The 19,780-nt window shown below is 44.5% G+C and overlaps 1 protein-coding gene across 1 annotated transcript in view; it reads left to right on the top strand.

Moving 5' to 3' along the window:
• Positions 1-5,843, top strand: part of LOC119436107 (nose resistant to fluoxetine protein 6-like) — a 124,859-nt gene extending 119,016 nt beyond the window's left edge. Inside the window, exon 12 of the mRNA XM_037702859.2 lies at positions 5,246-5,843. Coding sequence (XP_037558787.2) covers positions 5,246-5,557 — 312 coding nt within the window. The 3' untranslated portion in view covers positions 5,558-5,843. The remainder of the gene's footprint in view (positions 1-5,245) is intronic.
• Positions 5,844-19,780: the final 13,937 nt, after the last annotated feature.

Raw genomic sequence — 19,780 nt, 5'->3', positions numbered from 1 at the left:
AATTTGCCTGAAGTGTCGATATAATTGCCCTCACCATAAAGCTATAAATAGAAAATTGTTAGCAGAGGGTATATATATATATATATATATATATATATATACATACATACATGGGTAGGGTTCCGGAAGGTAGTCTGGCCCCAGTCCCTCCCCCCACCCCTCCGGAAAAATGAAAACTTTCCGCGTATGCTTGGCAATATGAAAGTTGGCTAACACTCATAAGATATCTCAATCTGATAGTAAAGTAGGGCTAAAAAAGCCAAACTTGACGTCATCAACACTACCGTGACGTCGTGACACGCGGCAAAATTTGCTGACGCAAAAACGGGAGGTAGGCGGGTCGGTGCCCTGATCAGGTGCAGCACATCGCGCAATGATAACACAGGGTACCCAGCCGCTATAGCGAGAGACTGTGGCATTATGTGGTGTTGTCTGCAACAAGGAACTTGCTAACGTTGCGTAGCAATAAGGCTAAGTACGATGTTGTCGCTCGTAAAAAATAAACGCGCGTGCTGCGCGCGTTTCTTATAGCTATGATTGTGTGTGGCATACCCGGAAATCGCATGAACGAGTCTAGCCAGTGTTTCATGACGTCAAAGTGGATCCACCTACTTGGTGCGAAAACCGAAACTGGACCCGTATTCGTGGAAAGTTTCAAGACGTAATGTTTCCGGAAGGGTCCGGTAGTAATAAGCAAAAATAGCTCTACGGGCCTGTTGATTGCCTTCTTCCCAGACACCGAGTTGATGAACGTTTGGGTTAAACACCATTGTTAATATAGTGTAACATATACGCTCAGGTGGAACAATTGCCGGTCAAGCACGCCAGGCTGACACCGCCTCTTGCAACACCACCACAACATTCTTACGCTAAAATTGTTCGTAAGAGAAGATTCCAGCCAATTGTTACGTTGGCTGGAATTTTATTACCGAAGCTGACTGGCCAATAAAAAAAAATGCACTTATGAATGACAAGCTTTGTGGTTTCGGCGACTGGTTCGTAGAAACAGGTATAAAAGTAAATATTGTTTAGCACTCTTTCACGCTTGCCAGTATTTATTTCTACGGTGTAGAGGGTTCGTACCCTTATTTACCGAAAACACAAAAGGACACGTGAGAAATATCATGACAGTACAACTTTAAAAGTGCGTGCATTGAGTGTCCACACAGCCCAATTTTTCCCCACGCATTATTTATCGATCATTCAAAACGTGGCAAATGTTCTCCGCTGGGGTATTCGATGTTTCAGTGAAATGTAAGCTCCAGGTGAATGTTCTCCCTACGGAAATTAAAGCAGCTCGCTCTGATGCGTCATAGACAATACGCACACTGCGGCCTCCGACACCTGCTGCGGCGTATAAGGGACCTGCTAAGTGGGCATCGCCAATCCCTGAGGCCATGCATCTGAGGTGCTTTTTTTTAAGACAGCCTATAGATGGCGCAAGGCGCTCAAACAGCCCGGAGCCGCCGGAATCTTGTGAAACCGAATGAACAAGCAGGGCAAGCTTGAAGCAAAGGAAGCGTATTTTATTTGAGGCATCTGTGATATTATTTTGTTTTCCCCCATGGAAGAACTTCTTTGATTCCCTCCATGGCCGGTGGAAGCTTAAAGCATTATGGACAGGGTGCACGTGATGTATATCAAAGCGGCTTCGCTTAGCTGCTGGCTATTGTTAACTCGGGCTCACAAATGTCACGTGCCATATGGAATATATGGTGCATGACATAACTGCAAAAGATTGGCTGGCGTGATAAACGCAATAGCTAATGCAGTAAGTTTTGTGAGAACGTAAACTTATAGCGCGGAACATACGACCGTATGGGTTTACAGGAAACTTGTCGCCACAAAACGGCTTCGAGTAACAGCCACAGCTTGCTTCAAGTAACGATAATCTGAAATTAAAATAATGACAACGTAGAAACGCAATGATCTGAGTACCTGCCTCACCCTGTCACTGTGCTGTTTTCGGCTTAATTTGTGCTCGTCCTTATTTAGTTCAATATTATGCTCGTAAGGCACTTCCATGGAAAAGTGTGATCTCCGTAGGTGCTTTGTTTTCTTTCTTTCTTCTTTATCTTTTGTTTCCTCACTTTCAATAGAAGTGCTATATATCGCTTCTAGAGAATGAATTGTAAGCACTCGATCGAAGCGCATATACGTATAAATCATCTAAACAATCAAGCATGATTGATTGATTCACTGCAGTATTGCAAATGTTGGCAACAAATATGTCGCCAAACGTCTCCACAACTTCTAAATTGCTGTGTGAATGATAGGGACGATGAAGCAGTTTGCTATCCCTTACGGCGCAGTAATTTTCAGCAAATTAAACGAAAACGAAAAGCGGCACCGAAAAGAGAAACATAGCATTTTCCGCATTCTATGTCATAGAAAACCCCAACATGTTCTTGTGGACTTCCAACCGCCGCGCATGGAGTCTACTAAACAAGACATTAAAAATCATAGGTTTAATGAATATGTGTAACTTCAGAAATTATCTTGAGATGAAACACTAAGTGCATTCTTTATCAAAAAATACCCGAACGCATTAATAATTCTAGACGCAGGTAAACCCGAGAAACTGTTTCTATTTATGAGGAAAAAATAATAACGCCAGCAATGTATTGCACATTACGGGATTGGCCAGTATAGAGCACTGAGCGAACTTGTGGTTCTTAAAAAAAAAAAAAAAAATATCAAATTTTTTGTGGCAGCGCTCTATTAACGTACATTCACTTCTTACAGAACAGAAAACGTCCATGAACACATCATGGAGTTGTTGACATTGTGCAGCTGCTTGCACGCTTTCAAAACACAGCTAGAGCTCTGATGTTTGAATTCCAGTGAGAAATATATCGTTTCCTAAGATAATATTACCGACGCAAAAGTGATAGCCTGTCAACTTGCCGAGTTCCCCATGTTCGCAGTCCTCAGACGAAGGTACTGGGGCCAGCTTCGAGGAATCGATCCGTCCCTCGCTGAAGGCCGGCAGTGTCCGCGCTGTTACTCCTTTGCTGCGGAATCAGGCAGTCTCCGCATCGTGCAGTCGTACGGGGAAGCGTTTATTGATAGCTGGCCCTGTCGATGCCTCGCGTTTTCCCGACCCCGTTGCTACAAGTCTGCCGACGAGCCCGTCTACATTTTATTAAAGCTGTATTCCCATCAATAAGTCAGAGGTCAGAGACTCGCGTCTTACGCGTAATAGAGCACCAACATCGTGGACATAACTCGATTTCTGCAGGCCGCACTGTGCCATGTTTAGGAGTGACGGGAGGGCTGTCTGATGCATAGATGACGTATAGAGGCCGTGTAGGCAAGTTTTGTGTACTCGAGTGGGCCACACAGGAGCAAAGACTGCAGTCGAGAGATAAAAGTTTTGTAAAACGTACTACTGGCGTCGATGTGTACTTATTCAGCCTAGCAGTGTAAAAACTAGAAACAGTGACGAACAGGCCTATATATTTATTTTATTTGCTTTATTTTAATGTTAACAAATTTTTTAACAATCGCTTATGGCAGATAGCGCAATTTTACTCCCTCAGTGAAATTACTCGAAAGGCGGACATTACTTGCACGAGAAATCAAAATACATAATAGACTAATTAACTAAGGTTTACTAAATAATTTTTCATTAGACACCTTGAGGCACATATTGAAATTTACGAAGTGGTACCGATAAGTTCGCAAGGCATATCCTTTTAGCAGGAATTCTAACCTCCCTGCCTTTCCCTCATGACTTCTATCTCTCTCTCTCTCTCTCTCTCTCTCTCTCTCTGAGGCTGATACAAGTTTCTTCCAATGTGCTCCAATTGCCCGACGAACTATCTTTGGTGTTGCTGTTAAATTTGTCCTTCACTGCTTAAGAAGTCGTTTTGTTAAAAAAAGCACGTAGTACGTGCACCAGTGAATATTGCCGATGCTTATCCCAATACTGGTGTTAACTTCAAAATTTGTTCCAAGTGTACGTGGCTTGACAACTCACCGACTTAAATTGCTGTGTTTAGTCGAAATTAAGTAGACCACGAATATAAGTCAACCGCTATAATTATATTGAGCTCGCCAAGAAATAAAAAAATATTTTGGTTAGATTATAGGTCGATCCATATATCATTCTAGAAAAAAGCGAACAATTTTGAGTATGACACACCTTTATTAACCATAAGCTCAGCTACTAAATCTCGCTAGTCGATGTCACAAGCTGCATCCTCGTTGGAAATGCCAGAGAACTCATCTCAGTCGCATGCTTCGCAGGCGACCTCGGTACCTCAAACGACGTCGCCATCGGTGCCGTCGAGTGCGTTGGATATGCAGCATTTTTTTAAAGCTAGCCTGGATAATCTCCAGGCTGACTTTACAGCGGGCGTGACGGAGGGAATCCGTTAGCTCAGTACTTTTGTTAAAGCTAGCCTGGATAATCTCCAGGCTGACTTTACAGCGGGCGTGACGGAGGGAATCCGTTAGCTCAGTACTTTTGTTAACTTTGTTCACAAATATAGGTCGATAGCATATTTTCGGTAACATTTTCAAAAAAATAAAAAAAAGGTCGACCTGCATTCGAATAAGTGCGGTCGCAAATTGCAATAGACACCGTAAAATGACTAGTTTGAAGATAATTAGTGCAATTTTCGTAATTAGTTATTCATGCATTTCCATTGCTCGAGCAATTAATGACCGCCTATTTGGCTAACCAAGTTCAACGTGCAGAATTGTGCTACCTGCCACAAGAGATTTTTACAAATTCCGCTAAGGTTACAGTGAAACACCTGGCATATCTGTACATGTTTACGAGTTCATAACAAGCCCTCTACCTTGATGAAAGAGACACTACAGAACCTACAGAAGGAGGCCCTTCCACATGCGTGCTTGCAACTCCTTGTGTTTAGGTCCATTATAGTCCGCAAGGAAGTTTCACGTCTTCTTCTTGCATTCATTAGGGAGACTGGTTTGCTGGACATGTGGTAACGTACCGCAGTGACAATAGACGTTCAGGCGAAGCAATTTCTGGCCTCAATCGCCAGGTTAAATCTACACCTCCTGGCTAAACCCGGCCGCCCGTTTTTGCTACACCGCCACCTCTAGCGTGGAGTTGTTTCCTAGCCGCGCCGTCTGAAGTTATGCCGAAAGCAACAGACGGCGACAGTTTAAATAAAAGACGCGATGTATAGGTCGGTGCCGTTTGAAACAGCGGGCTATAAAACAACGTTCTTATAGCCGGCTTGTCTTCATTTTTGTGCCTGAAACGCAGGTCTACGTCTACTTTGCGCACCTGCTGGCCTGCTACATGGCAGCCTTTGTGGGCTGCGTCACCTGCGAGACGCCGTTCATCAACGTCGAGAAGATCCTGTTCAAGGCTCTGAACGACTTCCGCAAGAGTCGCAAAGCGGAGGCCAGCCCTACGCGCACGGCGCGGTCGCAGCCCGCCAGGACCACCGGCGGCGGTGTCGCAGCGATCGACGGCAGGGCGCACGCCGTGCGCGAGTCTGCAGCAGCGGCGACGGTCAGCCGCTTTGTCGCCGCCGGCTCCGAATGCGTGCGCGGCGACAGCTGCAGACTGTAGTCTAGGGTGCGCTCGGAAGACGTGGGAAGGGGTCTTTTTCGTCGTTACCGCCTGGACAGCTGTGCGGTATTCACGCTGCCCGCGCGCCCACCGGCCACTATACATCAGGGATACGGGTAGGGCTTACAGCCCAACGTACAGGACCTTGTGTGCACGCTCCTGCCGGAAGCACTCGTGCAAGGACCATCATGGCCACATTTTCGCAAGGAAGAAATAACCGCCTGGCGAACGCAAGTGCTTTCTGAGCTTAATCACAGCGCACGCTGTACTACCATATTTCATCACAATACACGTTGTTTGAAGACTTGGTTCGTATTGACCAGAAAGCGAGAAATACTAACTATAAAAACGGCCGGGGCAGAGAGAAGAGCTAGGCGTGAACGACAAGAAATGTTATGCCAACATAAACCACTGCTTTCTTGGCCAGTTACCTCCGCTTTTCCGGCGACTGCGGTAAAGAGCTGTCCGCGCGCTCACTGCTGTACATACCGCTTTCAACATATATGTTATGTCTGCATGTCAAAGTGTGACTTGTGAAACTGCAGTGTATGAATGCAGGCGAAGCTGGCTTGAACAAACTCGGTCAGTCATATATAGGGCATAGTGAGGGCTCCATGATGAAACACCGTACGACCGGCTCACGCGATACCTACATACGATTTACGATTGACTTGTGGTTCGCCCGCGCGAATAGCATGAGTGCAGAACACCGGCCTCTGGGGCGCCCGCGCTAGACGGTAGTTCGGGGCGGTCGCTAAGAAGCCGCTCGCACGCAGACGATTGCATTGCGCACTTACACAAGTTGTGCGCGTTGCTGTTAGAAATTTTAAGTGCGAACCACTTTAGGGGCCCGGGCTGTCGGCGGCGTCCGTCGTGATCACGCTCGCAAACAAGTGCTCAAAACAGGGTCACAACAAGTGCAGGATTGACCATAACCGGTTCAAAATAAACTGACACGATTCAGAATAAATTAAAAGACAGGAATAATCAAGAATTAAGCGCATTAATTAGCAGAAACTTGTTAATATCAGTTCCGAAACGCCAGAGCTGGTACCAGTGCAGCGCAAGAGAGGGCGCCACCACCCCACAAGTGCTCGATTTCTCCTCCCTCCAGCGCTACTCCTGCATGCACCGTCGCATCACTGCTTCGCACTTCCCCAGGTTTCCCGTTAGTGGAGCTGCATTAGCGCAGGATTTGAACTGCACAAGCGCAGGATTTGAGCAGAATTGGAGCTACATTAAGCACTCGATTTGAACAGGATTTGAGCTTGATTGGAACTGCATTTCAGCCACATTCTGCAACTGCACGGAGTTCTGCAACTATACATTCTGCAACTGCAACCACAAATCGACTACAACTGCAACCACAGTGAAATCGAGCTTGAGAACAAGCGAGGTGAGGGAGCGTGAGCATATAATCAAGTTAAATAGTTCTATTTTGCCCTCTAAATATACACGACATATATTTTACATAGCAAAAAGAGTCCCCAAAGTCAAGGGTTGATACGAAGACCTGTTTTGATTCAAAAAAGGAAAAATTAACTACAGTTTCAGGGGTTAAATATTAGGCATTCTTATTCATAGTAACGAAAACAAGTTAGCAGTTACATATACTCAACAAAACGCGGAGTTATAGTCTTCAGATATGCCCAATGTTTTTTAACGTTGGACAGAGATTCCAGAATTAGGTCGGAGAGAAATTATCGGAGGACTTGCCGGTAAGCAGGTTTTGGGCGTCGGAAATATATGTATACTGGACAGGTATTATTGGAAGCTAAAGGAATTTAACTGGAATGAGGAAAGCAAGTGGCGGGAAATTATTTAAAAGGAAAGTTTTCAGTTTCACCTAAAATGTTAATCGAAACACCAATTGACTATTTACGAAACTTATGCGTGTACAAATAGCGTGTGCCGCAAATCAGGGAAGAAGCGATGGAGCGTTTCAAGTTTCACCTAGAAGTGATCAACGTTATGACACCCAATTCTTAGTTTTGTATGTGCCGCAGCGACGATAAATGTGTCGTAAATGCTACACCAGAAGGAAATGCAATAATATGACTATAAATGAAAGCATAGTAAAAAAAAGACCCATAAGGGTTGCAAGATGTGAACTAGGAACAAAAAATATTTTATTATTAAATGTCCTATGCAAATGTTCTGGATAATGCGAAAATATGAAAACCTAACTTTAAGCATTTATCTAATTCGACGCAAAAAAACTTAATATGACAACGGCAGAAAGTATGTACTGTACGTACCAATGCCTATTTCGGTATTCAAGGCATCTTGAACACATTCAATCTTGTCACCTTGTCAGTGGTGTGACTGTGTTTGCTGAAAGCATCAGAAAAAAAAAGCAAAAGTGCGGTAACTGTGCAACACGCGCACACATACGGCAAAAAGTTTATAAATGAATATACATAGATTACCGCGCCGGCCAGTATATCGATTGCTGCGAGCAGAAATATAGTGCAATGCTGCCGACTGACATTTTTTTTTTAGTTGTTAAAACAGAGGCAGTCAGAAACTTTAATATTTTCTGATCCAGAAGGCATCGAAGGCTGTTTACCAACACGTAATTGGGACTTCATATGTTTGTAAGTCACGACACTTGTAGTCGCAATGCAGAACAAGTGTGACTGAGTGCCAGATATTAAAGCAGTGAATAATTTCCTTTTCTTTAACTGTAAGCCTTTGTTTGCACCCACAGCGCATTTCTGTGTATTTTTTTTTATTCTTGCCAGTGTATCGTGTAATGGTACTAAAATTAGCCCTATTTATCGAAAAGAATGGGAGCCACATCAACGCAATGATTGCACATATTTGTTGCATCTACCTTAAAAATACGAATAACTAACAATTTAGACACTCAGGTAGAGACATGCAGGAACTAGAAAAAGAAGCACGCATAGTTAACTGGGAGGTCGGGTGTAGAAGTTCGAAGCAAAGTGCTTGCGATTCTTCTTCTTCACGCGTGAGTGTAAGTAGGATTATAACCCACAATTGTGTGCTATATATGCACTAAAACTTAAAGTGTCTAAACCGACCCGATGAACGCTAGCTAAGAATGAAAGAAAATAAAAAAATATCGCTTTTTTATGTATATAATGCAGAGTTGAAGCTAGTGGGACGCTAAACTTGAAGCACTGAAGTAAGATTTACAAGTACGCTCTGATTACACCTGCCCTCACTCCCGAAAGAAGTAAACAACGGTAATGATAATCTCAGTGCGGCAAAATATATAGCCGCAACGAAACATTAACGCAAAATGGTCAGGGATGCGCAACACGTAGAAATAACTTGAAAGTGGCCAAGCAGTTCTGTGGAATCCCGCAAGGTGGAGAAAAGTTCATGAAACCATCCGGCTGTAGCACGAAGCTAGAGGACGCCCAATTGGGTTTCTCAGAAAGAAAAGCTTCACCAGGTGAGGAAAAATTTGTCCTGGTCCGGCATGCGAAGCCGCATTCGAACCTTGAAAGTGCTAAACATGTCAATGCCCGAATTATTTTCAGCTCTACCGCCCAACGTTGAAGTTCTTTCGAAAAGAAATTTCATGCTGCCAGTTTGGCTTGTGGTGAGCCTGCGGTCTGACCGCAAGCTAACAATAGAATACTGATGAATGCCCTACAAAGTGACGCCAGTCATGGGCAGCCTGTTGCTAGAAAAGCGAATTAAACTTAGAACACGATTCATTCATGTCACCAAGTTTTTCCATTTACAGCTCATACTACAAAAACAATAAATGGTTCGTAGAATTACATAAAGTAAGCACTTATGTAGATTCCAATTCTTTCCCCTGCCAAACGATTTCAGAGAAGCCCTCTGCGGCACCTCGAGGTTTCCCCGGGCAAAATGTAGGTTGAAAACACGGGAAAAAAATTACAAGCCGCTTACTATTCAGCAGCGACCCAAGCTGCGCGGAGTTCGTGACGTGAAATTAGAAAGACATAGGAGAGCTGCCGCATCCCTCGGTTTTTCTCTCTCACCCATCCCACTCACATACACACACACACACACACACACACACACACACACACACACACACACCGTTTGACTCTGCAGTATGAGGACGCAACGGTTGCCAGGAATATGTTTTTGATTCTCGATGCTACAGCCAGAGAAAATAAAAAAGGTCACCCGCTTGGCAATGGTACGTAGCAGAGTTCTATTGACAACCAGCGCTCGCCCCGGTACCCATCCCGCCCGAGGCGCCTTGCCTTGTGTAGCGACCGGCCAGTGACGGACACGGGCTGGACTGGCTGCTAGCAAGGCCGGATCAATTAGTAATCAAAGCGCGAGATTACCCAGCAGTGCAACGCAAGACGTCGTCGTGAGCCAAGTGGCTGCCTCGGTCTTTTGGGCGCTGTTCTCGGTAGACACGCGAAAACACCTTAAAGGAAAATTCGCTGCCACTTCATTAGGTGGCCGAAGAAAGCGGCATTCCGGACGACTGCCGCCTTGTGTGGACAAAAAGCGTTGCTCTCTCTCTCTCTCCCCCTATGTTATCTTCTATGTCGCGATACGTTCTCAAATCGATTCGGAGACCTAATATTGTAATGAGGAGGGTTTTCCTGCACGCTCCTGATGAGGCGAACGGAGCTTCTCAAATGCATGTCGTCGTGCGCTATATCATCATGCGAGCCTTCTGCTTTTCTCTTCATTGTCGTCGCCCCGTCTAGGCAGCACAAAGCAACTCGACGCCACAAAAGATGACGGTGTAAATAAAGTAACTAATTTCATTGCGATGTGTTGAAGCGATGTGAATAAAGACGTGTACAAAAGTGAGCTATGGTGAAAGTCTCTGATTTGCCTTTGCAACTCTGAAATCTAGCAGGAGAAAGAAGGGAGCGATAGATATAATTAACGGATAGTGCAGTGCTTCATTATCTTTTCACTTAAATAGCGGAAGGTTGCCGTGATAGAGACAGCGATTGTAAGGCTTTAAAAGTAAAATGTTTATATAGTGCTACATATTCTTGAAGGTATTTATGTGGAAAGTTCATTAAAACGTGTTTTATTAGCATTACTATACGAACAGAACACGGCCACGTTTTGGTCTATGTCACCATAATAGCAGATTCGCTCCACTCTTTTTCACTCCTGGCACACAGCCTGGGCGCGAGCTCCGACTAACTTCTGCGTGCTGAAAGCTTGCACTCTGCCAACGATCGGCACACTCCAAGTCATCGTTTTCCACGCGATTCTACAAGGATATTCTACTCTCGATGAGTGGTGTGCCGCCGCAAAACAGCCCTCAAGGACAGGGCACAATGAACGCATGTGGACTCATGTGTTGTAACGCTTAGAACGGCTGTGGCGGGCATAAACGAGCCTGGAATCCGGCACGTTGCGTACGCTTGCCAGACGACAATGAATAAAATTTATTACGGTAAAAATACGTATGTACTCGTATATGACAGATAACAGAACGTAGCAGACGCAGGAAACATGGCCTACGAGCCAGACATAGCCTCAGAGCGAATAAAAACAGCCATCTTCTAAAATTTCACTGTATAAGTTTTTACAAGAAACAGCACAGGGCCCTTCTTTCTGTTTATACCGGTGGCCTGGTTACCGCCAGCAACTCCACAGATACGGTTGTTGCTTAACTGTGACAATATGGGAAGTTTGACTACTGATGGGAATATGGCTACTGATGAGCCTTCTATCGCAAAATAAGAGTTAACACACAGACGCATATTAAAAACTACACAAGAGAATAAAGTAAATAGAAAAATAAAAATCAGTATAGTCAAAAGCGTTCTCAGCCACACAGAGCGACATTCCCTATTCTCCCCCTATAGAACTAAATCTATGCATGCATAATACAGAGTCGGCGTATGACCTGTGACAAGCTCAATTAATCTGCTCATGATTAAATGAATCAGTTAAAAGCATAGCGTACAATAAGTTTGTGGCGCGATAAAAGCGCACCAGAGAACACAAAATTTCAAATGGTACGACAAGGTCAGTCATCATGGCGTTGTTGCGAGGCACATTTCATATCACGCAATTGCACTATTCACAATGAACTAATGAGATCTCTGTCTACAAGAAAATCGTGCAAGGCTTTTACAGCTTCTCGTTGTTTATAAGAACAGGACCAGGGACCGAGCAGTTTTTCACAGAAAAGGGGCGACTACCTAAGGCGTTCAGACGATCTTGAAGTGTCTCCCGATGTTGGTCGAATTATGGACATTCGATGAGGATATGCTCGACAGAGGCTTCCGGGGTGTCTCACTGTATACATTCTGAAGAGAGTATTTCCCATACACTATATAAAAACGGGGTGTGTACGCCACATCGAGTCGCAAACGATGCAAGAGTGTGTCCAAAGCCCGTTCTAGAAGTTTAGTGAAAAGCCTACTAAAGGGTCAATAGTGTACAACAGGACGATTTTGTCCACTCATCTAACCAAATGGTTTTGATAATCTGCGTCTCAATCCCTGAAGTGCTGCTTTGGCATCAGAAGTCAAATAATGCGCCGAAGCAGCCATTTTGTCCACGACCTAATTCTCATTATTCCAATGTGACTTGGGATCCATAGTAAACGGATCTGATAACCATAATAAGGAGCAAGTGTCAATATTTTCTTAATTTCGTAGCAAATCGAGGATTTGTCACCATGAAAATAGCATTGTAATAGTCTCCAGGGCTGCTTTGGAGTCGGAGTAGATTACCCAATTTTTATTGTGTGTACTTTCGGCGACAAATGCTGCTGCAGCTTGTAAAATGTCAAATAGTTATGCTGATGTGGATGACGTTTACTGAGAGAGATAGTAACTTTTTTTTAAATTCAATTGCTGTGGTGTAAAAATGCAGCAGTCGAACTGACATCTGTCGTTGATGCATCTGTGAAGACAAATGTGGGGTTTTCCTGCTGTCAACTCATATGTAGTAGGCGGTGGTCCCGGGTTCGAGTCCCGGACCAGGACGAATTTTTCTTTAACTGCGAGGCTTTCTTTCGAGGAACCCGTATGGGTTTTCTTTGTAGCAATTGCTACATTCGGTGGATGTCTCATTTTCCCTTTAATCATATGTAGTAGAGTCAGAAATTTCGCCTCCAGTTGATGAGTCGATGATTTCTATACCGGGAACGTTCAGTATCACTGAAGGCGTCGTCAGCCTCCGAGGAGGATCAATAATTTCAGTGCATATGGTATGATAATTTTGGCGAAATGAACTCTGTAGCGCTCGCACCGCATCACAGATACTGCCACTCCTTTGCATAAGCTTGCTTCTTAGCGGATGATTTTCTTGCCGCGATAACAGACGGAGAAAATGGCGACATGTTTCTTGCGCGAGAAGAGGCTGGATAGTTGTTACCTCGCTTCTGCTATGACAAGAACGAGGCACGCCCAAGCATACTCTGAGAAGTCTGGCTATTATGTTTGTTAATCGGTGTTAATTAGACAGGCAACGAGTAGGCAATAGCTTGGCGAATTAGTGCAACATGTAGTCTCATCAGCGATTCGGACCTGCCTCCCATTATGCATCTAAGCACTGTTACGTATTCGGCGGCTCGACGCCGAGAGCGGCAGGACGACCGGCCCAAGGAACAGACGACCCACGCAGTGCCAGGAAGACAATCACCTTTATTCTTGCAGCGACGCGCTTTTTGTGCGCTACGTAGCCAATCAGGGTGTGGCAAAAATAAAAAGAAAAGTTATCGCGGCAAGCGGGGCAATCTTATCTGCAGGCCCCAACGTAGAGTGCGACCAGCACCGCGAATGTTACAGCACATTCAAGATGCGGTTAACACGCTCCTCAAGTGACGATATGTGAGCATTTCAGGAAAGTCATCTGTCAAGTATTATTCCAAGAAAATGGTTATTCCTAACAACCGGAACGGAGATCTGATGGATGGTGAGGTGGACTTTGTCAACACATTTTCTTGTGAAGGGCAGAACAGCAAACTTCTAAGCCAAAAGATACATGCCACTGTATTAGGAATCGTGTGGTAATGTCGACACCTTCTTGGAGTATTCCTTGTACTTCAGCACAGGTCATGCCCGATTCCCAGAAAAAAACATCGTTGGCATAAATAGAATGTTAACGTTTGAAGGCAGTAGGTTGGGCAGTTTGCACACAACTACGTTGAAAAGTATCGGGCTTAGAACACTTCCTTGCGGTACGCCCTATTTTAATTCATAAGGTATGCTGCATCCATTGCTTATCTTCATAAAATAACAGGGCAGAAACTCGCCACTGGGGAATTGTCATACAGTGCGTAGCATTCTTTGTAGTCATTACTTATGAATCCTATACTGTACCCTTTAAAACAAGACTGCCGTATTTTAAGAGATAAGCAACTGCAACGAATACCACGCACACGATGACGCTCTCCCCAGTAAACTCATTTTTACTACCAATCTTGTGTTTGGTGAATGATAGATATGTTGCTGTAGCGCTTTTTTTCTCGCATAATTTGCCCACCGACACGCTCGCCTTCCTTCCAACGCTGTTGCTGCAGACGAAATTTTCTGGTTGCTTGCGTTATCCGCGCCTTCATTGTCCGCGCAAGCTCTCGCCTGCGTTTTAAGTGCGCCCCGGTAAGGCCAAATCGAAACTCGCCAAACATCTTAACACGCTCGCTTGCTCGCAAGCATCAGGGTGTTCTATGTCGCTTGTCGATGCATACGTCCGTGGCGTAATGGTTTCAATACCGGGCTTCCGTTTTAGACGTCGTTTGTTCGAATCCCGTTATCGGACAATTTTAATGTGTAATTATTTATAAAAAGTACTTTGTTTAAAATGATGAGTTTGCAAAGTCATGAAGCTGTTTAAAGCCAGAAGGACAAAGTTTAGGCAAACATATGTATTAACCATCACTCCGATGCTGGCTGACAAAATATCGCGTTTAAGGTTCGCGCGCTTACAAGTACCCCTCTACTTGTAAGCGTACAGCAGCTTGGGTATTCCCAGAAATTCGCCTATTCAAGCTTAGATGGCGGAAGGCGTTTTTCGGGACACGAAACGGAAGGACGAACGGAACGGTGCAGAAAATTAACCTAGCCAAAGAATGCTACGCATTAAAATATTTCGCTACTTTAAAAAAATGATAAAATCAAGCGCAGCATTCTTCCTTGTATATACCCCGATCATGCAGGCTGCAGAGGACGTGTACATGACTCACGGTATCAAAAGCTCGATAGATGTCAAGGAATGCCGCAGTTGTTATCTTTCCTGAAGATTTGTCATGTTACACAGATGTATAAATGTCAAGTACAGATTCAAGCGTGCTTCTTCGAGGAGGAAAGCCACACATTGGTTCTGGGAATACCCCACTGGCTTCAATCCACTATTGCAACCTCTCTTGCACCATCTTCTCTATCACCTTGCTGATGCAGTTTGTCAGACTCACTAGACAATACGAGGACAACGAGTTCGCAGGTTTGACAGATTTCTGTATCGGCACGACTTTGACTGCCTTCCATGCCTCTGCAGACACTCGCCCTCCAAGCTTTGATTGTATATACTGAGAAGAGTTTCGCGGCTGGTGGGTACTAGATTAATAACACGTCATATGTGACTCCGTCTGGTCCAGGTGAGCTTCTTTTCCTAACGCGTAGCAGGGCTGATTGGAGCTCAGCCAGATCAATTTCTGCGTCTAGAGTGGCATGACTGAGATTGAAGATGGGTTGAAGTCACCGCTCTAAGTTTATCTTGCTTAATTTAAATAGTTGGGACGACACTGCATCCGCTGACCTCGTTATAAGGGCGAAGAAATCATCTGTCACGGCTTCTTCTGTTGAATTCTTCGCTAGGACAATTGCACGAAAAAAATGACTGTGAATTCAACGGGTATAGGCTGACGAAACACTTGCCAATTTGCAATCCGTACGCGACGACTATTCTTCTTCTTGTACCCTTTCAATCGTGGATGGCGACGTAAAATGGGCCGATGACCGCTTCCACGTCATTCTATTTCTGAAGAACATGTCATGTCGACTGCTATGCCAAATGGGCAGAGGGTGACATCTAAGCTTGCTGCATACGAAGGCCCGCGAAAGAACATCGGCGACCCGTCGTTAAGCATACATAGACCATAGCAATCAAATATACAGATACAGTGGTGTAACACCGACAAAATCTGTCACAAATTCTACGCTATCTTATGCCATCTAATCAGCAGCTTTGAAACTTACGACCCCTATCAATGTACAAAAAAGGTGCCCTAATTTCTGGCAAGTGCCCAGTTATGCTTGTGTCTCTTCTCCTAATCATCACGCGCTTACATTTTAGTGCGACAACCATTTGAATTTACTGTCATATGACTACCAACAAATCCCCATTTAACTTAATAGCCCATAAAAACGTCTGAAATCAATAGAGTATAAAACTGGGCTAGTTGGTTGATCTTCATAGTAAAAGCAGTGCAAAAAAAAAAAAAAAAAAAAACGGCAACACAAGACAGAGAAGTACACAGGACCGGCGCTGATGTCCCGAGTACTTCTGTCTTGTGTAGCTGTGACATTTGCGCGGCTGACATAAATATCCAGTAGATCATTGTTATAACGAAATCATTTGGTAAGAAAACAGGTTCTGTTATAAGTGGTAATTTGTAAAATTTCCCGAGGCACTAAAGCCGCCACAGTGACACGTGATGTGCTGTGCAACAGCGCTGGAGCTCCTAAAACATATACTCATATAGAGCCACACCCGATAGCGCCGATGTGACAGCATTTTATCTTACAGCAAAGGTGCAAGTCAGTCATGTTGGTCGTATTTAGCGAGCGTTTCTTTCAGTGGTGGCAGCCGTCGATCTTCTGAAGTTTTCACGCATCTCATAGCGCCCTTTCTGCTTACTTTTGGAGCAAACGAAACGTGGTTCGTGTCAATGACGCCGAGAACATGCTAAGCTTCTTCCTTCACGAATTCTCAATGACCTACTGGATGATCACTTAAGGTATCTTCGGACCAACGCTATAATAACGACATATGCCACACAATTTTGCGGAGTTCCTTCGTCCGCTACATTGTCCTCTTTATCTTTACCACCCGATTCAACATTGACGAGTGCTGTATCTGTGACACACACACAAAAACAAAAAAAAAAACAGCGTCAGCGTTCGCTAGCGCGTACGACTCGATATCGTTCTTGGTGTATTCGCCAAGAACCTGGTGTAAACGCTTGTGCAGCTAGCTATGTTTTCGGGTTTTGCCTGCTGGCTGCGGAACGCGTAATCGACAGAACCCAGCTTATGTGAAGCAGTTAGCCACCTTCGCCGAGCCCAGTTTCCTTCAACGCTGAATAAGCAGATGTATGGCTCCCAGCAGGCGGATGTCGAAGCTCTTTTCGTGGTAGGCTGCGAACATCCTTTGTAGCAGGCCTCGGGACAGTTAGTGTCCCACAGTCAGCTTCCTCGTCATCTCAATGATTTCATTATCTCTGTGCTGCAATACATGGCTGAATTCAGAAGGTTTTTCATTCGTAATTGCTGCATGACATTTACCGGCCGCCTTCGCTCCAACGTCACAATTGGATGGCAGCCACTCTTACGAACAGTTCTAGCTTACGAAAGTTTTTGTGAATACGTGCCCAGATGCGTACGTTGATAGGAATGGAAGAGTGATCGTTTTCATATAGTCAGCCGTTCAGTGTGTAGGACAAATGTCTATCACGAAGAGCTTCTTAGCTGTTACTCCAAGAATATTTGACCTAGAAACGTGACGTAATCTTTAGAAACCAACGCCGTCATCTATGAGCGCTTCTTGCTCTTTTAAATAACATCCTTTGGAAACTTGGCATTGTGGAAGCCCCGCGGTTTTTGAGCTTTACTAATAACAAGGACAGCCTGTCTTGGTCGGTCGCGTTCACTCCAAACAAAGCAAAACGTTTCCCTTGCTCCAAAAACACTTCCAAAACAAACCGGTATGACACACACTGCTAGATCACACACATGACTGGCATTGCGGCGTGTTAAAGAACGTCCCTTGCCCAATTGCTGATCAGATCCGGCCATCCTATACACTCTTCGGATCACGGTGATTTTCTGTTCAAGAGTCAAACACTTTCATGCCAACTTCGGTGGAGCCTTGGATATGGTCCCACGGACACTAGAATGTTGAAATCACAGAAGCAGCATAGCCTTATGTCAGGGCATACCACAGTGCTGCGGCACACACTGCACTTGCAACATACATGCCCTAAACGTCTGGCGCGGATAAATGAAGTTCAATTATTGCCCCCCCCCCCCCTCCCATGCACTCATTCTAGTTTTTTAAACCCATAACGATGAATGTGTCCAAGGCTATCACCTAGAAATATTACCAGTGTCCTCCAGTATGACACGACTAAAATGCTTTTTCGCGTAATTTTTTACCATTTCGCTTCTATTTTATTTCCTCTAGCTCAGATCACCACCTCAGCACATGTACAGAAAGTCGCAAGAAAACTCATGGGTTCGCTCCTTGCGGTAAACAAAGCTTCATGTTCTCCTAATCGCGCTCTGCTTACTGTTTGCCAGTTCGCAAAATATATAGTTTTCGTTCATTAGACCAAAACATATAGAGGGAAGTGTGCCAGCATGGAAAAGCACTGTGGAACACATGGAATACGAAGGTGAATGAAAAGGAGACAAAAAACAATAAAACTGAACCATTTCCTTCATACTCTCTTCGCTATAGTCTCCGTCATGATTGCTGAAAAAAAAACTGTAAAAAAAACCTATAAGGACTAAGGCAGAAATGAACAATATTTTTAACGTTTTTCTGGCTCTGCTGCGAGAAAAATTAATTGGTATGGTTTCGTAAGAAGCGGCGTCCTTCGCTTCATGTCCTGTTATCCAGTGCTACTAGCACTAGTATCTTTCCTTGTTTGTTTTCACCTACGATCACTTTGTCCGACCTTTACGACCTAGCAGCAGCGAGTCAAAACTGAAAGCGATAGGAAAAAAATAAATTCTGATCGTTCGTTCATTCTCCAGCCTTGACGATGTTCCGTGCAGTAGGTTTCCTACACGATGCAATCCCGCCCCCATGCAGCAAGCCTACTTTCTGAAGACAGAGGGAAGGAAATGTTGCGCTCGTCTTTACCATGCGTTGGAAAGAAACATCAGCCACCCTATGAGGAAACTTTGGCCCTGGTGGGCCAAAGACAGAAGCTCGATGTTTGCTTGCGAGACATAAAACCCTTATTAACGAAGCTCAGACAATGCGAGAATGGCACGTGGCAGCGGCGGAGGAAGTGATGGTGTAACCAGAAGTAGGAGGCACAGATGGACTATCGAAAATCGCATTGAGGACGCGGCAACATAGGCACTCTCAAGGTCGGCGCAGAAGCTCAATCGGGTATCGTCTGTGGTACTGTGGCAAAGGCGTGTGTCGGATCGTCCGGCAATCATATGTTTTGTGCAGTGGACAGTGATCAGTTTACAACTGCGCCACTGGTTCTTGTAATCAGAGATGACAGACAATTTATTGTAAATTTAGCACCACACAAAACAAAACCTTTGGCATCGCTAAGTTTGCCGAAAAGGTTTCTGAAAAACAAAAAACTTTATCTGCAAGTTTCTGCTAGTGCATGCCAATGAAGCTTCGCTTTCGTCTCATAAGCTTCACTTCAAGTAGTCAAAACGGCTGTGTGGCCTAGGTCATTACTTAATCGAGTTAGAAAAAATAATAATTTGTACAGCAGAAAATTGTTTTGCCTGCTACAAGCTCTCAAACAAACATGAAAAGACGTAGCACAGCGCAGAGCGCTAAATTATTTTAGTTCACTGCGTCGCTAAATGAATCCGTTTTCATGTAAATTGTTTCCCCAACCTACCTTATTTCCACTCGTCACTGGCTCAAGTGGCGCTGTGTCGTCGATATTGACATTAAGCTTGGCGGATATTAGGTAATAAAACAAAAAAAAAAAGATCACTGTGAACCAGCCTTGTGCGACATAGCACTGCATGGTCAGCATAAAACTGTTACATCATTCTTGCCCCTATCGCAATTATATTGTGGTCTGTAAAGCCATATTCTGCGCTATTTTTTTTTACTTAACCGCTATATTTTGAGAGTTACAGGCGTTTTCTGCATGCGAGTGATGTGCACAGTCGAAAATCAATGCACTAGTGCGTCAAGCCAAACTTTGCCCAAAAGCGAAATGAACTAGGCTACAAAGAAACCCAAATACTGAAATGGCAAGTTTTACGGGAAACTTGGCAACTCGGCACATCTGCTTTGCTTTACGGGTGCTGCAGACGACTAGAGGGCAAGGTCCTCTGTCGA

This window comes from Dermacentor silvarum, chromosome 1 (genome assembly GCF_013339745.2).
Source record: "Dermacentor silvarum isolate Dsil-2018 chromosome 1, BIME_Dsil_1.4, whole genome shotgun sequence".
Classification (NCBI taxonomy): domain Eukaryota; kingdom Metazoa; phylum Arthropoda; class Arachnida; order Ixodida; family Ixodidae; genus Dermacentor; species Dermacentor silvarum.
The sequence above is the reverse complement of the archived record's forward strand: the minus strand, read 5'-3'. Positions and strand labels throughout refer to the sequence as shown.